The sequence below is a fragment of the Parus major genome, chromosome Z (genome assembly GCF_001522545.3).
Source record: "Parus major isolate Abel chromosome Z, Parus_major1.1, whole genome shotgun sequence".
NCBI lineage: Eukaryota > Metazoa > Chordata > Aves > Passeriformes > Paridae > Parus > Parus major.
The window spans coordinates 3,973,484-3,987,407 of record NC_031799.1 but is presented as its reverse complement, the minus strand read 5'-3'; the positions used below and the strand labels follow the sequence as shown (position 1 = coordinate 3,987,407).

General features: G+C 35.3%; 1 protein-coding gene across 10 annotated transcripts in view; it reads left to right on the top strand.

Moving 5' to 3' along the window:
* The window catches only part of PIK3C3 (phosphatidylinositol 3-kinase catalytic subunit type 3), a 69,740-nt gene that overhangs the window by 17,258 nt on the left and 38,558 nt on the right, over positions 1–13,924 (top strand). For 9 of the 10 annotated variants that reach the window (XR_004495596.1, XR_004495597.1, XR_004495598.1 and 6 more), the window contains 10 exons: positions 391–480; positions 1,055–1,159; positions 1,641–1,733; positions 1,936–2,121; positions 3,474–3,628; positions 4,852–4,939; positions 6,141–6,208; positions 9,248–9,353; positions 10,244–10,360; positions 11,896–12,027. Coding sequence is in view for 5 of the 10 variants with exons in the window: in XM_033511413.1 (XP_033367304.1) it covers positions 391–480; positions 1,055–1,159; positions 1,641–1,733; positions 1,936–2,121; positions 3,474–3,628; positions 4,852–4,939; positions 6,141–6,208; positions 9,248–9,353; positions 10,244–10,360; positions 11,896–12,027 (1,140 nt within the window). In the remaining 5 variants the exon portion in view is untranslated. The remainder of the gene's footprint in view (positions 1–390; positions 481–1,054; positions 1,160–1,640; positions 1,734–1,935; positions 2,122–3,473; positions 3,629–4,851; positions 4,940–6,140; positions 6,209–9,247; positions 9,354–10,243; positions 10,361–11,895; positions 12,028–13,924) is intronic. The other variant, XM_015653044.3, reaches the window with a different exon arrangement.

Sequence of the window (13,924 nt, the reverse complement as noted above, 5' to 3'; positions counted from 1 at the left end):
TTGAACTTTCCATATGTGTAGATGAAAGCTTGCCATCTTAAATATTTTAAAATTCCAGTGGAAAGATATATTTAACCACTTGAGAAATACCAGTGGGTTTGAATTTTATATTTATGTTTTTTTCTATTTCTGCTGCTGCTAGATTAAAATACAAGGATTGATTTAATGCCTGTGTTCACCTCCTTTTTTCCATGCCTAATGTGCTTACTTCTGAGGTGTAAGAAAGTAGAGAAGGGGGATTGTTGGTAAATGAGGTCAGAGCGGGGGGAAGATTAGAAGGAGCTGAAGAAGAGGAATATAGAATTTAGAGACTGGTGCAGTAACTCTTGGTCGCTTCCTCTGTTAAAATATTTTCTCCCTACACTCTCTTGTATGTTGTCTTTCATGTAGACAGTGCCTAAATACAGTTCTAGAAAAGATTTCCATTATTGTGGATGCCAATTCAGTGGGACTGGTATTGGCAGCTTTGGGAACCTTAATGTAAGTGGGCTTGTACTGGCAACACTGTTTGAGCACCGTGCAATCTAACACTGCAACAGCAAGTGTGACAATGCTGGAAACTGCCTTGGCTGCTGTAAACTCGTTGGCACTGTGGCTCCTATTGCGGCTCCTACTGTTGCTAACATGGTATTAACAGTGGGACAAGTTTTTGAGATGTTTTTTTCTTGTATACAAAGCTTTATGCTGCGAACATCATTCTAAAAATGTTTATGAAATGTCTAGCACGTTTGAGTGCTGTCAATCACGGATGTGTTGACTGAAATGCTTATATTTTGCAGCAATTCACTGAAAGGCAAGGTAGGGTTTGTTAATATTAAGTCATAAACTGAAACAGACCCCCAAAACTCCCAACAACCCTCCACATATTATTAAAGGAGTTTCTTTGTAAAATAAACAAAAAAAAGCCAGAAGATGCTATACTTTCAGATTTGAATTTTCATTGCCTTCATGCATTTTTCAAGAGACTGGCGAGTCTTCACTGGATGGTTTTGTTTCAATAGTAATTTTCTCTGAAGTTTAGTATTTTAAATACTGACTTACTCTCTGCGTTTAGGAGAACTTAGTAGAAAGCAAGCATCACAAACTTGCTCGAAGTTTAAGAAGTGGACCATCTGATCATGACCTGAAGCCTAATGCAACTACACGAGACCAGCTTAATGTAAGTCAGTCATATGATGGCTAAGTTCAATTTTTTTAGATAGGTTGGTAATAATATATGGTGACAGCTTAAGGAAAATACAGTTAATTTCAGTTTATAGAAAATAATGAATGAAATGTTTCAGAGTGCTTAGTTAGAAGGGCCTAACTAAGAAAGGAACACAAGGTGCTTGTTAATTTATTTTTTTTTAAACCCTTTAGGGAGGTTAAGAATGTGTGTTTTGTGCCTGTCATGTAGGTGTGAATGGTACACTTAAAAACAACCGTCTTTGCCTGCATAGTCAATTCAATCAACCATTGATGTTGATCAGCATAACTGAGGAGCATCACTATGATGCCATAGCTTTGTGTTGTTGAAAATACTTTTTTTTTTCTCTAGCTATTTTTGTGTTGTCATTGTTGTGCTTTCTCACAGTATACTTTATTAACTTGTTGAGTATGCCTGTTCACATTTTTAAACTCACTTTCTGACTGTCAAATAGATCATAGTGAGTTATCCACCAACAAAGCAACTAACATATGAGGAACAGGATTTGGTGTGGAAATTCAGATATTACCTTACTCATCAGGAGAAGGTAAGTTGAGTCATTGAATGGTTTGGGCTGGAATGGGCCTTTTTCCCTTTACTTTTCATTTACTTTTAACAGTAAGCTTTTCCAGGTCTGTGCTGATGTATCTATAATCTGAATCTAGTCCTACCTTTGTGTGGACATTATTGTTTGAAATAATTTCTTTTGGCTAGCTTTTTGCTGATGAATTGTCCAATCTCCTATGTAGGCCTTGACAAAGTTCCTGAAGTGTGTCAACTGGGATCTACCACAAGAGGCAAAGCAAGCACTGGAGCTTCTGGGCAAATGGAAGCCCATGGATGTGGAAGACTCTCTGGAGCTTCTGTCATCTCACTTCACCAACCCTACAGTGCGGCGCTATGCTGTCGCCAGGCTTCAGCAGGCTGATGATGAGGTATTCACTGGTCTGTGGGTACATGCAAAAGTCAGCTGGTCTCAGAATTTTTAGTCTCATTGAGTCCTTGAAATGTTTGCTACTTTTTATGACATTTTAGGAATACTGGTAAAGGAAAACAAAAGACTGTTCACTGTGTTGCTGTTTATTTTAAGATTTTTGGCTTAAAATAAACTGCTTAAAATAACTGCTGTCTTGACATTATTATGTATCACACACTGATAATTGTCTTGGCATGAACAGCCAGTAGTAGCTGATTTTGTTAAACAAGGTAAAACAGCAGTATGCTCTCCTCGAAAACCAGTGATAAATTTTAAGTGTAAACCTGCGGAAGTGCTCTGAACTTTAAATAGTCAATGAAAAGATTTTCAGCAGATCCATCTGCTGAATTGAAGCAGTATATCATCATATTCTTGCTGAAGAAAATGAGTTGAAGATTATCAGTGGAAATGAAGTCTTTCTAATTGTATACTGATTAGAATGTGATGAGCTGTGATTATGCATAGAGCCCACTTAATAGAATCTAATATGTTCAATATCAGTGATTTATAAGTTTTATTTTGACAGTTAAAAAAACCACAACAAACCCAGGTTTGAATGTATTACCATTGAAATCTTGAATCTTTGGCAGTCAATAGAGTTTAAAATAGTGAGCATAAATATATTTTTTCAAATCTACTTAAATAGCCTAGGTCATACTGCTTTGACATAAAAAAAGGACCTTTTACAAAGTACTGGAAGGTAAATAAACAGAAAAAGCTGAATGGTAAAGGCAAAAAGTTGATTTTAAACAGCAAGTGGTTAAAATTCTGTTCTTCAGTCTAAAACAGATTAGATATGTGTTTTTTCTCTTAGACCCCCAACTACACAAAAGATTTTAAAAAATAGTCCATAAGAGAAGAGAATCTCCATTCTTGATACTGTAGTACAGATTTTATGCTTGAATTTTCAATTTTCTTCTTGTGAGTCACAAACTGAAAGCTTTATTCTGTGGATGCTGGAAGTAATAAGGGCAGCTTCGCTAAAAAGCATTTTAAAATAGTCATTGCACTTGAATATTCACTAAACTAGCATTTACTGTCTTTGAGTAACAAAGAATAGTGGAATGATAATTCAGTATCTTTTGGGAGTAAAACTGCATCCAACACCAGTGTTGCTATAGTATATTGCTTGTTTAGGGAGACCTCAGTTTCTGTGTTGTTAGGGTACAACTAACACTAATCACTAAATCCTATTATTAATTAATAAATTCTGACTAAGTTTATGTGTAAATTAGAATTTTTTAAATGGAAGGAGTTATGGTTTTCTTTGACTGACACCCTTATTTAACTTGGATTTTTTTCCTCCATAAGGATTTGCTGATGTACCTGCTACAGTTAGTCCAAGCACTGAAATATGAAAACTTTGATGACATAAAGAATGGCCTGGAGCCTAGCAAGAGGGACAGTCAAGGTTCCATGTCAGAAACTATGACAACATCTGGTTCTAATGCTCCAGAAATAGACAGGTAAGAGGCTTAGACTTCGAGCAGAAAGGCAGAAACATGTAAAATGCTAAGTCATCAAATTGTTTCTTCTTTTTCAGGAAGCATTACACATTCAACATGCTATTTTATAATCTGAACTTTAAAAAAAATTCCAAGAAAAAAAGCAAACCCAACAAATCCTGAGCATTCATGAAATGTGTTTCCTGATTGCATATAGATTGCAGAGCAAACAATGTTCAAGTTGTGGCCTTTGATCTTGCTACACAAAAGGAATAAAACTTCTGTAGAGCAGGAAAAACACTGCCATTGCTTCCTTCTGTATTAGCAAAAGTTGTCTTCACTGAAGTTATATGAGGTTCCATTCCCATTTCATCAGAGTGTGGATGTAAAAGTCTGATAAATTTGAACTGGAAAGAGATTTCATCCTGCTTCTGCAGAAAAAGTATAGGGGAAGACCTGTGGAAGCATACCTTGTATACTCTCAGAAATCTAAAAGAAAGACTGAGGTAGCTAATAAAGTATTAAGCAAAGTGCGAATGAACTTGGTAACCAAAATCCTCTGTGCATATTTGTTACAGATTTTCAAGTATTTTCAGTCTTGAGCTTCAAATGACTTGTAACACGAGGTTGTTTTTTTTGTGTTACAGTTCTACAGCTTTTCAGTGATCTTTCTGCAAAGCTGTAAAAGTGGGTGTGGTGGGAAGGGTGGTGTATTTTGAGGCTGTAATACTTAGTTGTTAGGAGAGCTGTTTAATGACTTCCTTTCAGGTAAATTTACCATCTGAAAACTTTGCCTTGCAAATAAGCATTTGTCTACTCTGTTATATGTAGTTGCATTCGAAAGACTAGTGCTTGCAGGTGTTGTGTATTAGCAGTTCATCTTAGAACATATGAGAAAGCTCCTGAAAATGCAGATTTGTTGAATTCCTATCTATGTCTGCTTATTTTATATGGAAGATGTAATAAAATGCAAAGTTTGTTTAAGTGAATGTCCTTCACAGGCATAAAATGTGCAGCTTTCTAGGCACAGATTTTTGCTGTTTTCAGGAACTGCAGCTGTCAAAGTTGCTGTTCATGCAGTTTGTTCTGAAACAGTTGGGATGCTACCTTCAAAGATACTTCTCTTCCAGTTTTCTGAATTTATTATGCTGTGGAAGTGAAATTCATTGTGATTTTCATGCATGCTCCCTGGCCTCTAAGCAAGAACTTTGAATCATGCCAATTACGTGCTTTCCTTTGTGTAGTTCCCAGATTATGAGTCCTATTCCACCTGTTTCCTCTCCACCTCTTACTTCTAAGACAAAAGAGCTTGCAGAAAATGAAAACCTTGATGTAAGTCACAATTTACTTTGTATTTATTCTACTTTTCTAGTGACCTAGTACTGTTTCATGCTTTTGTTCCTTTGGGTGTATCTTAGTGAATATTAAAAGTGCCCAAAGAATATAGATTTAAAGTAAATGCTAAGAAAATAGCAATAGCTTAACTGAATTTTTTTTACAGGTCGTCTATTTATGTACATGAGAACACTATCCAAAATTGAGGGACTGGAAATGGAATTCTTCATGAAATTAAAGTACTCTACTGTAAAGGAGAAAAATATTATGAAATAGCAAAGGCTATCACATACTGATTAGACACTGACAACTGCATGTGTTCAAGATGTTCTAAAACAGTCTTTTAATAGAAAACAGTTATCCAAATATTTCAGTCTCTGCAATCTGTTCTTTCTGTAGCCGTATTCTTCGGCATGACATCTTTTTTGAACCTAAGTGAGACACTGTGTTGATTTACTTCTGCCAAGGACTATATTCAGTTTATGCCAGAAGTAGACGAGTAATAGGAATGGGACTGGAGGAAGGGAATGATAGAAGGTAATTGAAGGAATGTGATTTTAATCTGGTATGCGGATTAATTGGTCTTTGAAGTAAAGATCCATTCCCTGTTGCAAATTGTCCTATTTGGGTCTTAATACTGCATAGAAAATAAGCCTCAAATTGAGCATATCCATAAAGATACACAGATTTCTTGCTGCTTGGACTGTAGAAGACAAAGAACTGTAGAAACCTGAAGAAGCAGCTAAATGCTGTGTATCCTATACAGATTTGTTTTCTTGAAATGTAGAACCATCTTCAAGATTGTTAGATACTCTGGTTACAAAACAGAGTGGGAAATCTCTTTGGGGGTTGAATGTTACAGCATTTACAGCAAGATGTAATTGCATAGGAGGAAAGAGTAACATATTAGAAATTACATAAAAGGTTTCTTTTTGGAGAATATCCTGTGCATTTTGTATGTTGGTGAATATATTTCTGGACTAGTAGTGTCCACTTTTAGTGGTGTTGCTGGATTTAAAAGAATATTTAAATTAATGTGATTTAAATATTAGGTTGGATTGGATTCAGATTTTAGAAGGGAATCTATCTCTCAAAACTCTTTCATTTACTGGTGTTTTTCCTTAACTTTGTCTGTCTCTCAGATGCTTAGATTTCTTTATAACCTAATTTTTTTTTGCTCTTCTTAAATACCTTCCAGCAAGATCTTTGCACTTTCTTGATATCACGGGCATGCAAAAATTCCACGTTGGCGAACTACTTATACTGGTATGTTTGAAACTGTTTATTTATACTGTATCAACATGTATTTGAAATCAAAGCTATAATGCCCAGAAGGATACTCATCAAAAGATGACCTGTCTTGAGAGCTTCAGAATCTCAATTTTTCTCAGGGTAAAGTAGTAGATTGAAAACAATATGCATTTGAACATAGCAATTTATAAATGGAGGCTTATAAAATGCAGAAATATATTTTACTGTTAGACAAAAGAAGGTGATGCCTAGGACATTAGGTACAGTGTTATAGTAAGCAACCTAACTATGTTAAAAGTTGTCATTCAAGTTATTTATGGTGTTGAGGAGGAGATTAAGTTCACCTTTTCTCTGCTTTGCTGTCTGTGTGGTTGTGTTTTTTGTGCTTACAATGTTCGACAGTGTTGTCTGGAATATTGAAGTTATACACTTAAATATTAATAAAAGGTGTATGTTACAAAGATTCATAAAGCATTATTTTTTTTTGTTGTAACCTAATTTTAGCTTTATTTAATTTATAGTTAGGAGCACAAACAAAATGTCATTGCAGATATGTGCATTCTTAAGGGAGAGCTTTAGTTGTAAATATTAGTTCATCTATACTGTAGAGAGGTGAGAGTGCTTAGCTTAGGATCTTGCCTCAGCTCAGTGGTTTATGAGTAAATTTACATGTCTAAAGGAGTTATCTGCAAGTCTTCTGGACAAGCATTTGCAGGTAAGAATTTTCTCATTCGAAGCAAGCTGAGATGCATAAATCTGTACTGTGTGAAAGTGTTTCTGTCTGTATTAGTCTATGCATATGCACAGCACTTCTGCATATGCACAGCACACAGCTATTTACTTTGTATATATGCATGTGAAAAAAAGCAAGACCTTAGGTGCCTTTTACATGGCTAAACCTAAGTCATGTGATTCTCATTTGTAACCTTTGTAGCTGCATCAAATAACTAAAGATACTAGCACATATGATCATATAGTGTGCTGAGAGATTACATTACAGATAAGTTATGAATTGGGAATTAAATATGATATGTGCTGTAAACTTAGTGAATTTTTTTTTATAAAATTCTCACAAGAAACCTATAAACTATGCTGAGAGATTCCATCTATAAGTTTAATTGTGTGATTATTTTTAGTAGGTTGAATTTTAAGATACTTAACTGAATGACTTACATACATTTGCAGGCAGTAGATACTTCTATTGCAGTGGCCAAAGTTAATGTTCGGCTTCATTAAAAATTGCTATTAAATATAAATTATTAAAATAATTGCAGACTGAATTGGTGTGAGTAGAAACCAAGTGTTTGACCTAATCAAATATTCTTCATTAAGATAAGTGTTGATAGCTTAGCTTATTTCTATCAGGTTGATAGAAACTGTTCTCTTACATTTCAGCAACATCTCAGACACTCCATCTACAGAAAATGCAAACATCCATAACTCTGTGAAGTTTTTGACTTACAACTTAAAAAAAAAAAATAAATTCAACAAAACAAATAAGAAAAGTCCACCAAGCCAAAAACCTAGTCAATTTATTCTTTGTTTTCTTTCCAGACATCTTAATTTCTCACTGACAAAATACAAATGTCGCAGCCACTGTTTGAGCTGATGTAGCCATAAATCCTCATGGCTCCTGATCAATTGTATGTTTCAGCTATCCAGACACAGCATGCAGCTAAAATAATCAATGGAAAAAGTACAATAACCCTTGAAAATGAAACCTTCTGCTCAGTCACTTGTCATTGTAAAGCTATCCTGTCCTTTAACAGTGGCCTCAGAAGTTAGTGCTTTTTTTGTCTCCTCTTGGGACATACGAGACACCTACCCAAGTATGAAGCATTACTCTTAGTCTTTGTTTCAAGATAGCTTTGAGAAGCTGTCCAGGGCTTTTTAGAAAATGAAGATGAAAATTGCAAGTTTCAATTCATTACTTCCCCTTTTCCAAGTTTTGGTGTGCAGACTTTGGACGTAGTTTTATACAGATATTCGTGAAAGAAAAGTATAATGCTGCATTAGCAAGGCACTAGAAGGAATCTTTAGTTATATACTTCATTGGGGTTGTACACATGGAATAAGTAACATATGCCTTATTCTAGTGGGTGTATATATTATGTATTTATAAATAAGACTGCTCAAATCTGATCAACTGCAAATGACAGACCTCCAGTCTTGTCTCACAATTATTCCATCACAAAGAGATTTTGCACAAGTACATAAGGAAGGTGTCATTCTTGCTAACAGTGTAATGTCCAAGAGAATGTCTTGAATTAGTCATTTTTGAATCCAAATTCAATGTTTGAAAATTTACTGAGATGCTAATTTCTTCCCTTTTTTAATAGTGCTTATTATATGTTTTTACTTTATATGTTTATTGCATGTTTTTGCTGCATAGTACTAAGAGATACATTGACCAACAGAAATAAGATACACACAGCTTTCAATAAATAGCTCCTTTTTACTTGTCAGTGCTGCAGGTAGAAATTTAGACAAAAGCATTCCAAGTGAATGCTTAACATCAAAATAAGTTTTCACTGTAGGTGTTCCAGACTGTACTATTAAGTTTTGCATCTGATTTTAGAAATGGAAACTCTGGCATGTAGGCTCTGCAGAGCTGCTTTAGGACCAGTACCTTTCCTTCCATCATTTCTAATGGTAAAACAGGGAGCAGGTAGGGTGGAATTCTCCATGTTTTGCAAGTGCTCTTGAATAGCAGGTTTGCAGCCACTAAATTATGTAGTAGGTTGTGTCACGGCGGAAAACATGCTCAGTTTTACTTCATGGCCATAATGATCATATGATCTGAACTTTAGGTGTGTCCTCTTTGAGTGATGACATTTCACTGTAGGTGAAAAACCACAGAACATTGATGGACTCTCCTGATTCAAATGGATCTGGTGACTATGCAATTTTAAGAGTTCAGCTGTTGGTTGAGCTAAAAATCTCAAAGATCATCTTTGGTTTTAGTTCCAGGTCTGTAATACAGGGCTACCATGTTTCACTCAAATCATGTAGTTCCAAGAGTATGGTATAACTTGGGTTGTTTTTATGCTGCAGGTATGTAATAGTGGAGTGTGAAGACCAAGATACTCAGCAGAGAGACCCAAAGACTCATGAAATGTACTTAAATGTGATGAGAAGATTCAGTCAGGCTTTGCTGAAGGTAATGCCTCCTGGGTAAGAAAGTCCATGATGGTTTGGGGTTGTCCTTCCTTGAGCAGGCACAGGTGTCTAAGAAAATGAGGTGGGTTTTTCTGTGTATGTATGTCACATGCACTGAAGTTTTATGAAAGCTCTTCTGCTTGAATTTTGCATTTGTAGTAAGCTGAAGAAACTGCCAAAAAGGAAAAGAACAAATACTGAAAACTCCTTTTTCTCTTTTGTTTCTTGTTCCTGTTAATAACATACTGGTTCTAAAATACTCTGCCTTACACTCGATCTAAAACCTTCTAAAAGCCTTGTGTAATCAATGTGGTTTATTTACTATTTATTTGTTGTAAACTCTTGTCCTTGAAGTGTGAGTGGAGAGACAGATCTGGAACTCAGAAACAGCACTTGCTGTTCTGTTTGTCGGCAGCAGAGGGTGCTGGAGCAGCGGGGAAAAAAAGAAAACTAAAACAGCCGAAAAAACTTCTGTGAATTGGAAGTTTTACTGTATAACAGATATGCAGTCTTTCCGGATTTTCATGTATCTCACACTTAATATTATTTCCAATTTTATGCGGGAGTTACTTGAATCTGACTTCTTGTGCTTCCTAAGAATATTTCGCTGATACCTTACTTACTTTGGCTTTGTGAATTTGTTTGTCATGCATGACTGATCGCCACTGAAATTGTTGAAGCAAATTGAAGTGCACTGTTAGGTCAGATAATTGATTGCCAGCTACAGTGACCGTGATTGTGTTTTACAGAAAATACCTTTGGAATTGAAAGGAAATTGATCATTATTCACTTAACCTCTTAAAAGCCCAGAGGTCTAAGAACAAAGGAATGATTTCTAGATAAAATAATTACAGAACAAGAAATTAATTCTGTTTCTTTTCATTCTCTTAGGGTGATAAGTCTGTCAGAGTTATGCGCTCGCTTTTGGCAGCCCAGCAGACGTTTGTAGATCGGTTGGTTCATGTAATGAAGGCAGTGCAGCGTGAAAGTGGGAATCGTAAGAAAAAGGTAACTGAAGGATTAGAAAGCCTGTCTGTGGCTTAAATTTGACAATGGGTAGGAATGTTAGCCTTTCACTAAAGTTCCTTAGCACTGAGATTTATAACAGATGTCCATACTTCTGTAATAATTTTGGTTAATTGTGAATAAACTTTAGAGAGGTTTTGGTACTTCAGGGTTCCAAAGTGTATTTAAAGTTTGTAGCTAGAAAACAGAAGAGGCTCTTGCAAACACTTGTAAGGTGTTTTGGTGATAGAAAGATCTGAGAATAATTATATAGTTGATGATATAACTGAACATGTTATGGGGAACATAAGAGTATCATGTTAATGTCATGTGAGTGACATGCCAGGATAGATAGTGAAAATCAGTTAGCTGCAAGGTTTCATATGTTCCAAGAGCAACAAAACTGTTCTTCTATAAGGTATGTGTTTATCAGAACTCTGCTTTCTGTTGGGTCCTGAAGAAAAGGTTTTAAGAAGCTTTGTTCTTTTTAGCTAAATGTTTTAAGTGCACCTCACAGGCAAGTATGGGAAGGAAAGTGGAAATGGCAGAGGGATTTCTTTTTGTGTATAACCTTTTCCTTTGACACAGATCAGTACTTTTAAACATAGGTTTTTCAGTGTTGATAGTTTCTTTAAAAAAACCATGCTTTTTAAACATATATGTATAGGGTATATTTATGCAGAAAAATAAAGCACTTACTGAAAAAAAGTGAGGCAACTTCTTATAATACCAGTAACAAAGGCTAAAAGAAGAGGAGAATATTTCAATTTGTAAGATTCTATTTCCTGCTTGTGCATTGGTAGTGTTCAGTTGTATATTTTAGAAAATTTCTGTAAAACTATGAAACACATGGCTTTTACTTTTAGATTGCAATCTAGGTAGCAGCAATTAACCACTAGAACTATTCCTAACAGTTGTGGGCCTTCTTGGTGTCTGTTTGTGTCTGTTATATTCAGCAGGGGAAAAGGCTAGAGACATTAATGTATTTGACCTTCACTATGCAGGACACCAAGTGTAAAGAACTCAAAAATTGATGAGTTTTGTGTTTCTGATAATGACAGATGTAGGAATGTTGAGGAAGTCTGGAAATCAGATCAGTGCAAGCTGTTGGCCATTTGGTTCCTTGGTGGTAGGGAATTCCTTAGTGGAATTGAGGGATATAAAGTTACTGAGTTGGATTTGAATCAATTTCTGAAACTTAACTAACATTTAATTTTGGTATGGAAAACAAATCATCCTGTGCTTTGTGCAGGCAATTTAGAAATTTGGTTTTTTAAGACTGTTATATCTGGAACTTAGACAATTGCTTGACTATACTAACACTAGATGGAATATCTCCTCTGCTATTCATATTACTGCAAATAGAGTTTTTATTTTCCTGGATTGTATGAATGAAACCTTGATTCTTTGTATGGATAAAGAATTTAATAAATTGAATATTTGTTAGTAATACATGCTTTGTTTATGGGTTTCGTGTATACTAGTATGTGTTTTATCTTTCATGGGGTTTTTTCTCACACAAATTTTCATTCTTGTAGAATGAGAGGCTTCAGGCATTGTTAGCTGATAATGAAAAGATGAATTTAGCAGATATGGAACTTATTCCACTTCCTCTGGAACCTCAGGTGAAAATTAAAGGAATAATCCCTGAAAAAGCCACACTCTTCAAGGTAAATGTGAGCTTCTGAATAGCTGAAATACAAATAAATCTTTTGAGTCCTAAGCTTAGAAACATCAGTTGAAAGATTTAAGGGTACCAACACAGTCAAGGAAAAATGCAACTGCAGCATGGTCTTACAGTGGTTAAGCATCTCCTTGACTTCTTTTGGCTTAAAATTTAAGTTTTTAAACTTTAAAGCAGCTTTTATAAGAGTGATGCAGATTATGAAGTTCAGAATTTCCTAGAATTTTGTTCCTGTGTTCAACAGGAGTACCACTTTAAGATCAAAGTTGTGCAAATGAAAGATGCTGTGCTGTGTCTCATTTAGATCTGTGGCTCTGTTCCATCGCTTAATAAAGCTTAAGTTCATAGACAGTGGAAAGCACTGTGGTGGTCCACTTCATGCAGTTGCAGTCCGCTAAAGGTAAAATCCTGTATCCCTTTGGTTGCTAATTCCTTAAACCAAAAGGTAGCAGCTGCTTGTGACCATAAAACGGCCAATGTACTGTTGAAAGGGGTTATTTTGTTTATTTTACTGCTTGAAATGTAAGTTAATCCTTGCAGTGTAAGTTATTACCTGTGCTCTGTGGTGTTGGGCCATTTTATAAATTTGTATTCAATTCGTGTAGGTGACTGCAGTCTAATTCTAGGATGACCAAAATTTTCTGTACAAGTCGGGCCTATGTACAGGAGGACTTTGTCTGCCAGTTAAAAAATTCATGCAGGCTGGTGTGACAGCCAGTGTTAAATCTGTCATCTCTAATAGGTTTAATATGCATGGTAATTTCATCAGACTCCTTGTTGACTGTGTTTTAATTTGAGTTTACTTAAAATCAGAGATGAATCTTTTTTGCATAGTTTTCTACAAGTTTTAGCTTCCTTCTTTCTATATCAAATTAGTTCCTTTGAAGCATAGGCTTCTGCAGTTGCAAGCTCTTGCACCTTTGGTTGGAGGCAACATTGAAAAGATATTTTCAGGAAAGCAAACTTCTGCAAACTCAAATCATCGTTCTGTGTGACTGTGGTTTAAGAGCTGGGGAAAGAATTTAGAGAAAAAGATTACTGGAACAGCAGCTAAACGTTTCCTATCAATAGTAATAGCTGAAGTTCTTCAGGACAAACTTAATGTTGTCTTTTACAGATTGGTCTTCTGATGCCATACAAAAAATGTAGGACCAAAAATGTGAGATGTAACTTGTTTCAAAATCAGAGATTTTTTTTTCTTTTCCTAATTCTGATAGCTTACATATTTCCATTTAATATCTCATTCCAGGCTATGGGATAGAAAAAACCAAATGTACTTAAAAAGAAAAGAATTACTAATTTTTGGTGCCGACAGACACATCATCACATTAGCTTTTATAGGATTAAAAGAATAATTTTGCCTTTACTCGTGGAGTTTAGTAGTTTTGTGGTATTAATTTGAAAATCTAGTCTAACTGCTTAAGATGAAACTGTACCTTGATTATTTTTGTTTGGTGTGCTGTGGAGGGAAGTGACTTGGTCAGTTTCAATAGATTATATCATTCATGTAGGAAATTGATCCCCTTTGACCCATTTTACATGGAAAAATCGCAAACAATTAAATGGGCTTTCTCAAACAATAATGTAAAAAGGCACGTTGCTTTTGCTAAATAGATTAAAGAAGCAATTAATTGTTTAAGATGACTTGCCCCTAGGAATTCTTTGTTGCTTATCCTATAATTGTGTCGCTTTTTGATCTGATCAGTTTAAATTTGTTTCATTGTGACCTTTTGCGTAGTGCTTCCTTTTTGATTGGAATTACATGCACTCAGAAAATAATTGAATACTTCTGTCCTTTCCTCTTCTGCTGCTGTGGGGTGCAGGGAGGGAAAATGTTTCCTTGATAAAAAAGGAAGGAAAGCTTTAAGGTATTTTTCTTTTTA